At 40.4% G+C, this 14552-nt stretch overlaps 1 protein-coding gene across 2 annotated transcripts in view; it reads left to right on the forward strand.

The window, feature by feature from the left end:
* The first annotated feature begins 215 nt into the window (after positions 1-215).
* caln1 (calneuron 1) overlaps positions 216-14552 on the forward strand; it is a 63900-nt gene continuing 49563 nt past the window's right edge. Inside the window, exons 1-2 of one of the 2 annotated variants that reach the window (XM_072391922.1) lie at positions 216-678; positions 12773-12894. In XM_072391922.1, coding sequence (XP_072248023.1) covers positions 12780-12894 — 115 coding nt within the window. In that variant the 5' untranslated portion in view covers positions 216-678; positions 12773-12779. Of the gene's footprint in view, positions 679-1775; positions 2142-12772; positions 12895-14552 lie in introns of those variants that run through there. The other variant, XM_072391921.1, reaches the window with a different exon arrangement.

Raw genomic sequence — 14552 nt, forward strand, 5'->3', positions numbered from 1 at the left:
CACAATAATCACAAAATACATTGTTCTGGCCTGTTTTACACCAATACTTCCGTTTAGATCCAAGCAAGACGCAGTCGGACCATCTTGGCAGAGATCTGTCCTGTTATATATGGGTTCGCCGATTGAAAATGACATGATGAACTGATAACTGCAAACGAGTAAGAGCAGCCAATCCGCTGCTTTCCTGCTCGATTGCGTAAAGATTTGGGTTGGAGCGTTTCAGTTGGGCACTGGTTTGCCTCATCAATCTTCCAGATTTCCGGCACCTGTGCGTGGATCTTCAGTTCATGGATCGTTATTTAGACATGGAATTGTGCGCTCAAATGTTTTCTTTTTCTGATTAGACTGCGATTTTCACCAGATACGATCTGGAAGGGGAGAGGAGAAATTTACAAACTGATGAGAGTTGGACGGAAAGTGCAACTCGAATGAAAGCGAGGCGCGCTCCTGCTGGACTTACATGCGCACACAAAGTAACTGGTCTGACCTTTCACGGGAAGAAAGGACTCCCCAGTCTAATTAAAATAAAGGAATAATTAACTGTTAACTCAACAATCACCGGGAAACATCACCAGGATCTATCACTGCCGCACTGAGTCTCCTTCAAGCCTCTAAACTGGATCCTACTACGAACAACGATTAACGGATTTGACCGATTACCTCCAGACATTCCCAAAGGTAAATTCAGAGAATCTGGTAATAAATCACCGGGAAAATGATATTAGTAGGCTGTTGCTTAATAGATTAGTGGCGTATAGGCTACTTATTGTCATTAGATCCGCATTGAATCGCACATATGGTCCACCTGTTGTTGGGCTCGTTCAGGACCTGCGGGTGTCCGCTTGTATTGATCTCTATTACAGCTTTTTGGGGTCTTCAGGTGTTAAGTAAGTCATGAAAAATAAGTCAGATAATGTATATTCTTAACTCCAATCTATTAAACGGTTCAAGCTTCTTTGACTTTTTTTAAAAACGTATTCTATTGAGCTATTGATTGATTCAGATAAATCATCTTCAGGTATCTCGTACTCTCAACAGGTGACACTCCCTTTGAATAAGCTCCTATACATGAATGTAAAATGCTTCATGGGAGTCCTGAGCAGAATGTCATGTAATCAGGAAAATGAAGGTGACTTCACCAATGTTCCAGCAGCTCACAGGAAGTGTGTGTTTTGGGTCGATGGGATGCTGTGAAGGGTCTCAGCAGCGCTCTCACTGTGGACCCCCTGCTGGGTTGCCACCTTCCACCCACCATCATCATCCCATGTCCCTCAGCATCCGAGGCGCGCTCTTGCCCCACACGGTGGCGCACGCAGTTGCATGGCGCGCGCTCTCTCCTATGTGTCGCTCTGTGTGATGTACCATCACGGCATGCCTGTGTCGAAATGCAGAGCGCACCGTATAAGCACAATCTGCTCTTGTACACGGGCTGCCAAATACACACTCAAACAGTTTCTTTCCCACCTTAAATGCCACTCTAGCTTTCCTCTCTTTTCTCTCTTTCTTGGCAGCTCCTGCTGGTTTCTCAGTCTGTATTTCTATCTTCTCCGTCTGCCTCAGAGTTTCTGCTCCTATTGTCGTTTTTTTTGCCTCTAACAAGCCTCTTGTTGTATATACTCTGAGTACAGCCGCAGGCAGGGCTGAGTCTGTCATTGGGACTCCTTAATGAGATGTCCTCTCAGATTCTCCATGTGGAGGAATGTTTGCACTGGAGAGTGAGTGGGAGAGCAAAGGGGGAGAGAGGGAGGGAGGGGAGTGAGTGAGAAGGAGGCGAGGAGTGGATTGTGAGAGGAGTCGCTGTACCTGCTGCTCTCGCCGCTCAAATACTAACAGCTTTCTGGGAACTGATGCTGCTGCTCTGGGACGAGCCCAAATTGTGGAGGCAGCGGGGCTCAGTGGTTTGTGTCCAGGCAGTGTGCTGGTGGAGGCACTCCTGCGTCTAAGAGTCTGATGGAGGAGGAGGTCACAGAGCCCGATCCTCAGGCGGCGGAGCCCCTGGGCACGCCACACTCGGAGGTAAACGGAGACCTGCCGGGCAACCCGTACCTCAGGGACGGGACAGTGGATGTGATGGAGAGTCCAGTCAGGGAGCCTGTGGTGCTGCAGTATCCTACAGAGTACGATCTCAGCCACCAGTGTGGGTAAGAATCAGCACTGAGGAGACGACAAAAGAGTCTGTTGCTGCAGGAAGCAGCTGTTAATGTGTGCATGGATGAGGCACTTCTGTGGGACACTCCCGTCTGCTTGTCTTAGTTTGGGCTTCAGTCCTGTTTCGCAGTGATGCTTTGATGAAATCTCTTTGCACCCAGCTGGTTGTATTTTAAAGCACCTTTTTGTGCTGCACAGTCCATAACATTAGAGATAACTCTGCTCTCTCAGAAAGTCCAGGCGTATTTCATGATTCACCTTTCACATAGTTATTTACAGTTAAGGGACAAATCTAGTCTCAATCTTTTTGCTGTCAGCTGGTGTCGTTTTGCACTCACGGTCAGTAAAAGCAACGCCTGCTCAATAGGACTGCTCAGTTTTTAGATTCATAATTTTTAGCATCTCCTTTGTGTATTTGCAGCTTTGTACAACATCAAGGTTCACTGTAAGTACAGTTTATTCATGTGCTCAACAACAGAGCCAAAGGATGGCACCAAGCAGCCTCACTACTGATAAACATCAGTATCAATAACATTGAATTTCATCAGAATAACAAACTTCTGACTTGATTCTAAGGTTGTACCCATGCAAATCTCCTTGTTTTGGCCGAGGTGTCATTTCCTGATGTGGTCAGTTTTATAACTAGTTGAATGTTCAGCAATGATGGGAAATAAAATGTCACTGAAGCCTTGCTGCTGGATTTCTTTCTATGGATGGAAACTAAGTTTTCTGTTGATGTGGCCACACTTCCATCTGTAGCGTTTGTTTTTGTCTCAAGTTTGCAGCAAAAATATTAAAGTTAAAGCAGTGCTTCAAAGTGCTGCACTACTAGAGCAAAGCATCTTTCTTATCTCAGTTCAGCAGATTTTTGTAGGGAAATCCAGTTGATTGATGTTAAAAGTAATGAGACTTGAAAGATAATTACATCCTGTTGCTAACTCAGAATTTAAACCATAGTCTGTTCTCTTCTGTCATGTAGATTTTTCTTTTTGAAATACTCACAAAATGACACTGTATCTGTGGTCCTTTGTAAAGTTTAGGGCCTGCTGCTGGTACACGGTGTTCTGCTTGTGTCCCCTTCAGTATTGGACTATTGCTATTGGCTGTTGTGCTGCAGGGTCTGATGTAAGAAATTGCCATCTGGCCTCCCTGTCATGCAGAAAGCTGTGAGTAAAGCTGTGCTCTTTTCATCAGGTTGCACTCTTCAAGAGTCAAGTCTCAGAGCCGAGGACTGACTGGTTTAGCACTCTGGTGTGGTCATGGGTCCATTAGTCATTTCTCAGAAAAGAAAGAAGACTGCAGCTCTAGCTGACAGCAATATCACAAGAATTCAAGAGAGTGTTTCAAGAAATGGTCCATTTATTGCATACGCTTATTTGTTGAGTGATCCCTAGTTTGTGTGTCCTGCAATGTTCTGCTGCATTAATGTAAGTAAAATAGCTTTTTTTAACAAAACAAAATGTGATCATTCCTTTTTTTAATGTTAAATCTATCAAGTGGACCATATGAAACCTGCCTAAGTTGGGGAGGTGTTCTTAGTGTGTTTATTGTTTGTGAACCACCTTTTCCACTGAAAAATATCTGAGTTACAGCGATGATATAAATGCCATCTTAACAGAAAGAACAGCTGCACTTAGGTGATGTCTGAACTGTTCTCTTCAGAGACAAACATCAAAGGGTTTTCTGGGTTAGGGTTGTCCTGGATGGAGGTGCATCTGAGGGTGGTATTTACTAAAAAAAAAGGGGGGGGGGGGATGTATGGTGCTCTCAGCAACACAATTTATTGATCAAACAAATGTTTTGTCCCTGTTGGGCAAGTAAGCTTTTACCACTCTTGACAGTTGCCAGTGGGGAAAACATTAGTATGATCAATAATGTGTGACACAGAGTGAAAGCGGGGTGCACTTTTACCCCTTTTTGTGACTGGCATAGCAACAGTTGTGAAAAGTCCTTACCTCCATCACCAAGAAGACTATTTGGACGGTTCGGTGCGTTCTTCTGCCAAGACCTGAGCCGAGGCAGAGGTTCGTGATCACTGGTGGTTGCTTGTTCGTACAAGATGACACAAACACTCCCACACACCATTTTTAGATGGAGACTTTAAGCATGGCCACAGGAAGAGACCATTATATTCTGTAGTAGATCCCGATGCGTTTCATTAAGATTTGCAAAGTATTAGCACTCAGATTTACATGAACATTTTAAAGAAGATGAGACGAGATTCGCTTGATCTTGATATGAATCCCAATCTGGATCCTGAGTGTTCATATTCAGCCTTGGAGTTTTGTTATATATATATTTTGTTATTTGGGTAATTTAAGTCTAATCTTGATCTTTCAGCCCAGTCTCCCGAGATGAATTTCCTGTTTTCTAATCATAACCAGGGACTTTATTTTTAGAAGTCTAACAAAGTAGCTTTGTCATGTATCCAAATCTGAAAGAAAAATAATGAGAGGAAAAAACCCCACAGAGGGGTGTGTTCCTGCACAACTCGGACTCTGTTTTAGATCCCCTGTGAATGTGTAAATGACCAAAAAGCTACTTGAAGAATATAGATGGTGTGTGTGATTGTGGCTACATGAAAATGTAACGTGGTTATTGATCCTTCTGGTAACTTGCATGTGGTCTTGCCTCTGCAGCTCATTGCTGATGGACACTAGTCTCAAGTTTGCAAAGAGGGGAAGATGAAAGTGTTCGTATACCTTCTTTATGCTTCTTTGGTGTGCAGAATTTTATTAATTCATTCATTAGAGATGCTACTGCAGCTCATGGTTTGTTTTTTTTTCCTCCTTGTCCTTCAGGGTGAAAGTGATTTGATTTGTCATGTCATCTTATTCTTATGAGGCATGCACACACTGGAGGTTTTGTTTATAGCTCTTCTGTACTTGGGTTAATTTCTGCTGTGAGCCAGTTCTTAACAACACCAGAGTGAGTAAACACACAATAGATTTGCAGTAAATAATTTTTACTGTGGAACTACCTTAAGATTTTATTGTTTGTCAGTGGAAATGCATTAAAAAACACTCCCCATCCTGAATGGGTTTATCTTCTCCAGTTTACCATCTTCCAACAGGAGGTTTTATGTTTGTGGTCCTTTTTTTCTCCTCTACTGATCCAGTGTTCATCTTAATTTAAATCTAGACATGCTCATCAAAGCCTCAGTGTGGAACTGATTTCTTCACCGCCATTTCTGTCTTAATTATATTTGAATCCTTTCTTTCAATGTCAGTTTTTATTGGTGTTGAGTTTAAGAACCTTTTTCTGCCATAACCTCTGCCTCGTGCTCCACTAAAGTTCCTTTCCTCTGCAGCTCTGGTAAAGTCAGTTAAACATTGTGTGAACTTGTTTGGTAATGACTCGAAAACGTGTCTCGGCTTAAATCCACCGATGTCCAACATCTTTTCTGAGTAATTGTTTGAGGTGACACGATGATGATGTTACCTTTTTCACACCCCTGCCTGAATTAACAATCTATTATAACCCACCTAGAAAGTAAGTGCACACTGGACCAGTTTAGTCTGGTAATGATTGAATTGGACACCACCACGAGTAACCAGAATACACAGTTGGGTTAAATGATTGTATTAACATAGGGTTACAACATTTCACAACGGACCGGTCTTTTACTCAATTGAATGTTTTGAATCTGGTGCACCACAAATGAAATATTTCCCCCCAAAATAAGAGTTTATTCAGTTCAGTCGTCTCCTGAAATCCTTTCCACAGTCCTACCACACTGATAGCAGTGTAGATAACTCATAGGTTCCTCAAATCCAGGTATTCAACACAGGTGGCTCGAATCAAGTCCAGTCCAGGACCCAGAATCCAGGGATATCCAAAATCCGAGCCGAGAAAATAAAAGCATGAACAGTGAAAAGATGTTAGAGTTTCTCCAAAGGCTTTCTGAGCAAAATTTCCTTTTTATATGAAGTTTTATTCACCGTTTCACTCGCTGAAAAACTCCGTTTCCATTCATTTGCTCTGCTCCGTCTCTCTGACGTGAGCGAAAAGGCGGGACTTGGTTTGCTCTACACCAATCGGAATGAACCATTCCTTCTGAACCAATAAACATGTTTGTTATGACGTTTCTGCTTACAGATTGAAAAAAATAGACATTGCGTTGAAGTAAAGGATGACTTAAATATGAAATAACGAAAATGGAAACAAAAAACAAGAAAATACATCAATTGTTATTGAAAGGAAATAATTTGTTTAACTTTTTTTAACTTAATTTCTCGATGGGTTACAGTATCTTAAATGTTTCTTTTCCTATGAAACATTTTCTTTTACCGAGTTGTTTTATTTATTCTAGTGATTACATGCTTTTCCAAAATTCAGCAGAGCTGATACAGACTGGTGGTGTTCAGCCTTCCCATGAGTTGTTTTATTATTAAACATTAAAAACACTCCACCAGCTGTTTCACGAGAACTTTAATCACTGCAGTCAATTGGATTAAAAATGGAGAAAATAACTGAGGTCTTTGTCTTGAATAAGTTTAAACTTTTATCTGATAATTGGTTCTTTTGATATTTTTAGGTTTAGGATCTGATATTTTTAGGTGAAGGATATTATTTTCACTGTAAATCATGTTTGTATTCATCTTCTTTGTTTAATAATCTTCCATTTTTCCTTTATTTGCTAAAGAATACAGTTGGTTTAGTGCCCCCCTCCCCTTATAGCACACATCGTTGAAAATCAATTTAAAGATACGGATCATTGTGCACTGCCATCTTTTTCTCAGCTGCCAGACTTAAATGTCATCACTTTAATGCATCTGAAAGCATAAGGTTTGTCTTTGCATGGGAACACATTTGGGTTTAAATTTGGAGCAGAGGAAACGGCAAAGCAGCATCTTGTCCGTGAGATTAGATGAAACCAGTCCAATCACAGCTAGTGCAGCCATGTCAATTCAAACACTCTCCTTGAGCCAGACACTGACTGTCAACTCGCTCACTGATGGAAAGTCACTTTGTATCAGCATCAGCTAATGGCCTCAGCCAGATGTAACATTTGAGTTACTGTCCCATAAAACTGGGGAAGGTTTCAATTGCTTGTGTCACATTCATTTGCAACATTACAAATTCTTGAGTTCAGTGGATCTAAAATTTATGAACATTTTCTGGTTTGAGTGATTGGGAATAAGAGCCGACGCTAAAGACATTAATGTAAAGTGTGATCGAACTGTAACAAAATGCACAGTTTAGATAAGTCAGCAGCAGTCAAACCAGTTGTTGTTGCAGCTCTGCAGTTTTACTCAGTAAAACACTGAGGTAGCAAAGTGTGTTTATAGCTCTTGTTCACTCATTTTGTGTTATGATGTTAGATACCATTTCACCTATATCACAGTATGTAGTGAATAACGATTACATGATAAAGTGTCTTGATAGAGGCTGATCACTTCCTGATTTAAGTGATTACTGTATGCTCGGTTTCTAAAGGGCACATTAGCAGCTTCGGCTGAGGCCTTGATCAGTTTAATCAGTGTAATGATGCCGAAGCCTGTGAACAGCTCAGCTCTGAGTTGAATTCTGAAGGGGTTGAAGAGCCGCTGCTTTCTGGCCTCGGTCCGTTATCTCACATTTCATCCTCTGCTGTTATAACTTTTATATTGCAGTAAAATATGGCAGCATGCCATTCACATTTCGGTTTGTCACTGGTGTCAGATTTTTTACTCTTTGACACTCAATCTTTTTCAGGTTTGATTAAACCTGCAACTTGGGAGCATTTCACTTTGTGATGAACTCTGAGAAGTTCAGCTCAACTTTCCAAAACTTCGGATTCAGGTTTTATGGGAGATCATTGAATATGTTTCGGTTTCAACATGCTACACCTTTGGTTAATACGACACCGTCTCGCACCACAATGTTAAACGACTCCATCGGTCCTCAGTGCAAAACATGGCAGTTTAACAATAAATGTGCAAAAGTTGTGAGATTACTCTGCTTTCTGGGCTACAAAACCGCCACATCTGGCTTTAAGTATTGCAAAGAAAACTAAGTTTTGGATTGCATGAAACTGTCAAAATATGATATTACAAAAAATATATTTACACAAAAAGGTTTAGAAAAGAGGTCGTAGGAAGTGGATGAAACAGTTCTGGTCCCATTCAATATTGTAACAACTTTTTACTTTGCTGTCAGACATGGTTGCTTAGGAATACATGCACTAAAAATACAAGGTTAGGTTTGGATAGTAACACAAATATGGGTTAAAAACAGCACTTGGACATTGATAAATATGTGGTTGTGGGTTTGTATCACGCCACCCAAACATTTTCCAGTGCAAACGGACAAGGAAAAACTTTGATTACTGGGCCCCCATTGTGACACAGTTTTGAACGTGTGGACAAATGACCTTTTATGCATGTTTTCTTGTGAGGCTGTGCTGGTTGAAAGCATGAAAATGCTTTTAAGGAGGAGGTTTGGGTGGACAAAGGAACTACGAAGGTAAATGGTGTTTGCATGAGTAAATCTGTAGAGTTGGAGGATGTGTCATGTTGTGCAATTTCTAAGGTTACGTGAGGCTAATGCTAATCACTAAATGCTAAAATTATGCTTTTAATTAGGTGTTTTTTTTCAGATTTATATTTTAAATCAATCTGGGGGGGGACTTAGTTTGGTATAAATGGAAAAAAACTGACAATGGCAGATGAGGCAATCATAAAAGTGCTTGTTTTTGGCTGCGTTCTTCATGGTGGAAGGTCCTGCTGCTTTGAATGCTGGTTTACACGGACGCCAAAAGGAACTTTGCAATTTTTATTGAATGGCAATAAAAAAAAAAGGCCATTACATTTGTGCTTTGCATACTGTGATGAGACAAAGTCTGCCTTGAAATGGGTCTATTAGTCGCCTTGCTCTGCCATTTTGCTGGCTGCATAATCTGAAGTGATCAGTGAGCCATTCTCACACGTGACTGGGGATAGCTTTTAGATTAGCATGTGTTCATGCTTGAATGGTTGTAGTTTAGAGAGAAGTCTGTTCAGCTTGTTGTTTTCTTCTTGTCAAAGCTACAAATTGACAGTAATTCTTCAGATCTTAGCCAATGAATCTTGAAGGTTTTCCAAATGTGTGCACTCTTTGCAGCATAAACTCTCCTCTTCAGTCCTCTGTAGATCAGTGAGCACAGTAACTAACAGTGTGGCAAAGAATTTGGCCTTTCCAATTTTTATTTTGACTAGTATGTCTCTTTTTGATTTGACCTCCAGTCTGTGAACTCTGGTTTGAGCCATTAAACTCAAATAACCTACCATCCTCATTCCTCATCAGTAATGGTCCACTGAGTAATTGTGCAACTGCTGAGTCAGCCTCAACTTTTAAAGGATTATTGATCAGGTCAGCCAGCAAGTCATCCCAGATGGATACGCTAACCAAAATGGTTCTGTGAGGCAGGAGATTTTTGTGTTTACCATCCAAAAAGTAACACCCTCACTTGGACGTGTACGATTGCAAGCGTGTCTGGATTACATTGTGGCAGATTTTTTGATTGGTTGTGGTGTTTTTGCACAGTTTATGATAGACTACAAAAGTCCCCGTTATTAATTTCAACCCAGAAATGTAGGAAAAATGGCCCTGGTTTAAAGCAACACCAGACCAGAGAAGTTTGTGAACATTAACTCCGTGCACATTCCTGGGCCTGGAACTGCTCTGGAGCACCTGGGGGAGGAGGCTGAGGCGAGATACCACAGTCCCTGACTTTGATTTCCGCACCACACAGATGAGCTTTATGGTCGCTTGACATTTTTTGACTTTCGATGGGGCCTTTGTGGCCTCTTCAACATGACGTGGATGTACATTTGCAGAGCTCACATGGACATGTTGCATCTCACAACTGTAGAAGAAGCCAAAGAGCAAAAAATAGCCAAATTTACGAGCTTTACATTTAATATGCCAAACATTTCCACAAAATGGCTCAATTTTAAAGATTGTTGTAGATTTTGATCATGTAAATTTAGCTGAATATCTAATCTGTGTAACTATTTCCCAACTGAATACTTCAATTGTTACTGGTGTTTAAACTCCAGATGTAAGTAATAACTTGTAATTAATACGTGATTATTAAATCGCAAAACATCTCGAAGCCATCGTTGGTAAGAACAAAATTCTAGTTCTTGTTACTAAAAGCTGAAAAAATACAGACAACACATGAAACACGACCTATGGTTGAAGTGGAGGGATGTTGCATTCTGTAATTCACTGATGAATACATTCATTTCTTTAAATATAAATCTATATATTCAGTGCAGCCTTGTAAATCATTCTGATCGATATTTTTTCTTGCAACATTGATTCAATATAGTCGACATTTGTGTCAGCTGACTTGACGGTATGGATTGGCTGATAATAACATAGAAAGACAAGAGGGATGGTTGTAATATTCAAAAGGGCAGCTTAGAGATGGCTGAATAATTGATGAATTAGAAAATGAAAAATCCTGATATTAGTTGTGAGGAAAAGGCGGAGGTGCAGACGTCTTGATATGAATGCTTATTAAACTGACAAGCAAGAAAGATGCAGAGATCATTCTTGAATTGGAAGGTAATGGGTGACGGATGGCTCCAACCGGTGAAACATATGTGGTGGATGGAACAATAATATTAAAAAAAGCCAATCAAAGCTGGGGGAAAAAAAGATGGTTTCACAGATATTATAACTTAATTTCCTTTCATTGCTGTGAAAATGTAAAGAAAACTTTAAATTACATTGCCTGTGCCTCCAGTTGACTCCAAAGCAACTTACAAGTAAGGAAAGCACTGGAGTGAAATGTGGGGCTCAGTATCTTAGACTGAAGAAATTGGAAAGTTGGGGATTGATCCACCAACATAAAAGTATGACCCTTCTATCCCCTGATCAACATCTGCCCCAAAAATGTAAGGCTTTAAAAGATTGGCTTCAAACTCTCAACATCACAAGCAATGATGGTAAGCTTACAACAAAACTGCACATTTTCCTTTGTGCATAATAGAAAAATGCAGTTTCCCTTAACTCGGTTGAAGCTTGAGATGCGTTAAAGCAACCATAAAAGTTCTGACAACTGCTGAGACAAAGAGGGGAACAGAGGGCAGCTGGTATCAATATACCAATGATTTTATCTGGCAAGTTAATGGTATCCAACCTGCAAACTCGTAAAGAATACAGTGATGAGTAAGAGACTTTGCATTTGTTGTGAAATGTGGGGATCCAGGGTACAATGAGGTCTGGGAAAAGAAACACTGTAATCGCATACAAGTGGCTTTTTAATGAGAGCTTGTCATCTATCCATACACCCAAATACTCATGAGTTGGGAACATCTACTATAGATGAGAAATGTGTATGAATACACGAAGGATTATTAGACCTTTTTATAATCTAAAATATTAAATATGTTTTGTAATGTAAAAATCAAAACGGGTCCCAAAATAGAAGCTTGTGGAACACCTGGAATGAAAAAATCTGATTTGCTGTTTTTTGGTCAGAAGGGGTAAAAATAAAAGGGAAATATCTTAATCGGCTTCTTCTTTGGTACATACAGGTTAAATAAATATATATATTTTTTTCCTTTTGATTGCACAGTACAAGTAATGTGCTGAACATCCCTACTGAGGCACTTCTCAGGTAATCTTGTTTAGGAAGAATTGGTTTTAGAATTGCCTTTTTCTCAAAGTTTTATTTGCCAAATGCTCAAAGAATTGCTTTCTTATCCAGCATCTGTATTCATCCTTCGTTGGGACATATTTAATTGCAGTTTCTGCGCCTTACTGGAGCTACAGTCTTAAACATCAGAGGCAGCATTGCTTAAATATTTTATTCTAGGAATTTTAACTTCTGTCCAATTCGAAATGGTTTAACCACAAATTAGGTTTATTATTGGAAGCTCCTCTTTTAAACCTTCAAGTTACTACAGTAAATATTGAAGGTTTAACTTCAACCTTCATAACTTTACTTCTTGAGGCCTTCATAATGAATCTGCAGCAAGAGACAAATGCACTTTGAAACCAGTCAGTGCAGCATGGTGTAAGAGCTCAGTTGATCTTTGAGATGCTGTCCTCAGAGTGCCCATCTACATTAAACTTCAGCAGAGAGAAGATCTCTTTGTGATTTTATTTTCCCTCTGTGTCCTTGAGCTTCAATTTATTGAATAATTAATTGCCAGTTCAGACTCATTTGCACACACCGAGACATACTGGCCACGTTTACTTCAGGCTATGAGTTCGCCTCACTGTATAACTGCCCATTTAGTGAATGAGTTCTGCTTCATTTGCAGATCTCGTTTAGGTGGTGCCCTTTGGATGTCAATTTGTCGTAGCTTCCCCAATGTCACGAGTGGATGCAACACATTCCTCTGCTGATAGGTACACATTTAATGTTGTATTTATTTGTCTTCATGAGCAAGTCAAGTTGAAAAGGACATCTGTGCACCTCACCTAGAAATGTTCATATTCTCTGTTTCTGGAAAAGATTCTAATCTAAATTTCTGATGACTGGTTTCATTCGTAGCAACACGACCATGAAATGTCACACGTGGGAGTTCCCATCTCGATTTATATGGGTTACATGTGTGTTTTTGTATTATGGAAAACTCAACAAATCTCACCAGCTTCTTTTTGGTCCTTCACTGCCTTCTAAATGTCTTCCTCTGTGTCTCAGAGAGAAGATGCCGTTCCACCATGTGACGGCAGGCCTGCTCTACAAAGGGAACTACCTGAGCCGCTCGCTGTCTGACAGTGACAGCGATGTGCTGGCCAGCATCTCTGTTGAGGAGCTCGGTGGTAAGACTTCTCAGATATTTCATTGTAAAGTCTGTTTGTTCTTACAGTGTTGTGAAAAATTGTACTTGATGGATTTTCTTCGGTTGAAATTATACTTCAAACATATTTAACAGCTTCCCCGACGCTGTTCTTGGGGCAGAAATATAGTGTTTGTGTTTTCAACAGAAGCCAAAGGCAGTGTTGGTTATTTTTTAACAATTTTCAGCTGATTTATAGTTGCAAGGTAAACACCCCAAGAATTTGATGCCACATATGAATTTTATGCTTCGTTACACTTCATGCTAGCTTTAGGAGAGGCAGAAAGGAGGGAAAACAGAACCACTGCAGTATCCCAAACCTGCAGTATGTATAGTAGAAGTGTTGCAAAGGTCAACCAGACCGACTTGAGATGGTTGTTCTTAAACACTGTTTTACTCATTGTTTTATAGTCCCTTTAAAGACAATACTGTGCTGCAAAACTAGCAGCACCTCCCTCATCTAAACACCAGTGCATTGTTCTCTTCTAAGCTCGTCTCACCAGGATAATTTCGGGTCTGCTCGCCTCTACCTCCCTCTGAGGCTGTGTTTATGAACCCTTTGTTTTGGAGTCTGTCTGAGAGTGATCGCCAGGGCCTGTACAACATAAACCTGATCAATAACAGTCTGCTGGCATCAGCAGTGGCAGACACGCTGGTTGCATGCCCAGACACCAAAATATTAACTCGCCAATTCAGCATTAAGCAGCCGCCTGTAAAAATGTCGGCACGGCAACAGTCAGATACGCTGATACGCTGTCAAGGTCAAGTTTTAATATGCATGCAGGAATTTGAATGCATGAATTCTTAATTTCTGTTTCAGTGGGTTTGTTTTGTTTGAAGAATGAGAAATGATTTGTAGTTCGATGGTTCACGAGTTCCATTTAATAACACTGACTGTTCAACTGCAGCCTGTTATTAGTATAAATACGATTTTAAATAGGATTTTAGCATACTCTTTATGTTGGAACGATGGAATCGTTTGGCTTGTGACGAAGTCACCGGTCTGACTGGTTTGAGACGAAGGGAAATGCCCATAACGGATACTGGGAAATCACAAAGTCGCATTACTTCTAGTGTCGTGAATCAGTCAAAACAAAAGACGGCGGCTTTTTGTCGCTTCATACACATCACGTTTTCTCAACTGAGGGTTCTTCGTTCAGTTCATCATCTGTGTACTCAACTAAACTGCAAATATAACTTTTACCTACTATTTTTAATTTGTTTGGGTCAGCTGTGCCGTCTCATCCCATGCATGGACATGTATTTGTTCTGCAGAACATTGAAGATGTGGAGAGTGTACAGGAACCGTCATTGAAACTTGCTCAGTCTAACGGAGAGTGTGAACTGAGTGTAAACCATCGTTAGATTTGTTCAATTTACCTCACCGAGTTTCTGGTGTTTATTGTAATCCTTCTTATAATCCTGCTTGAATTGTAATGCGGCTAGTTTTTAATTTAGTTTAGTTTTTTGTTAAATATTTGCACAAAAGGAGTGAGTAAGTGGGTGGGAGGACAATCCGAACACAGGTGAGCTGGATCTTAAACGCGTTCAGACTCCAAACCTCTGCGAGGATAGATCCGTGCAGGGGCCCGTCACATTTAGCATTAGTCTCATTAAGCTGTTTGGTCGTTCATAGCCGTT

The sequence above is a fragment of the Leuresthes tenuis genome, unplaced genomic scaffold (assembly GCF_036924035.1).
Source record: "Leuresthes tenuis unplaced genomic scaffold, fLeuTen1.0.hap1 SCAF_9, whole genome shotgun sequence".
In the NCBI taxonomy this organism is placed as follows: domain Eukaryota; kingdom Metazoa; phylum Chordata; class Actinopteri; order Atheriniformes; family Atherinopsidae; genus Leuresthes; species Leuresthes tenuis.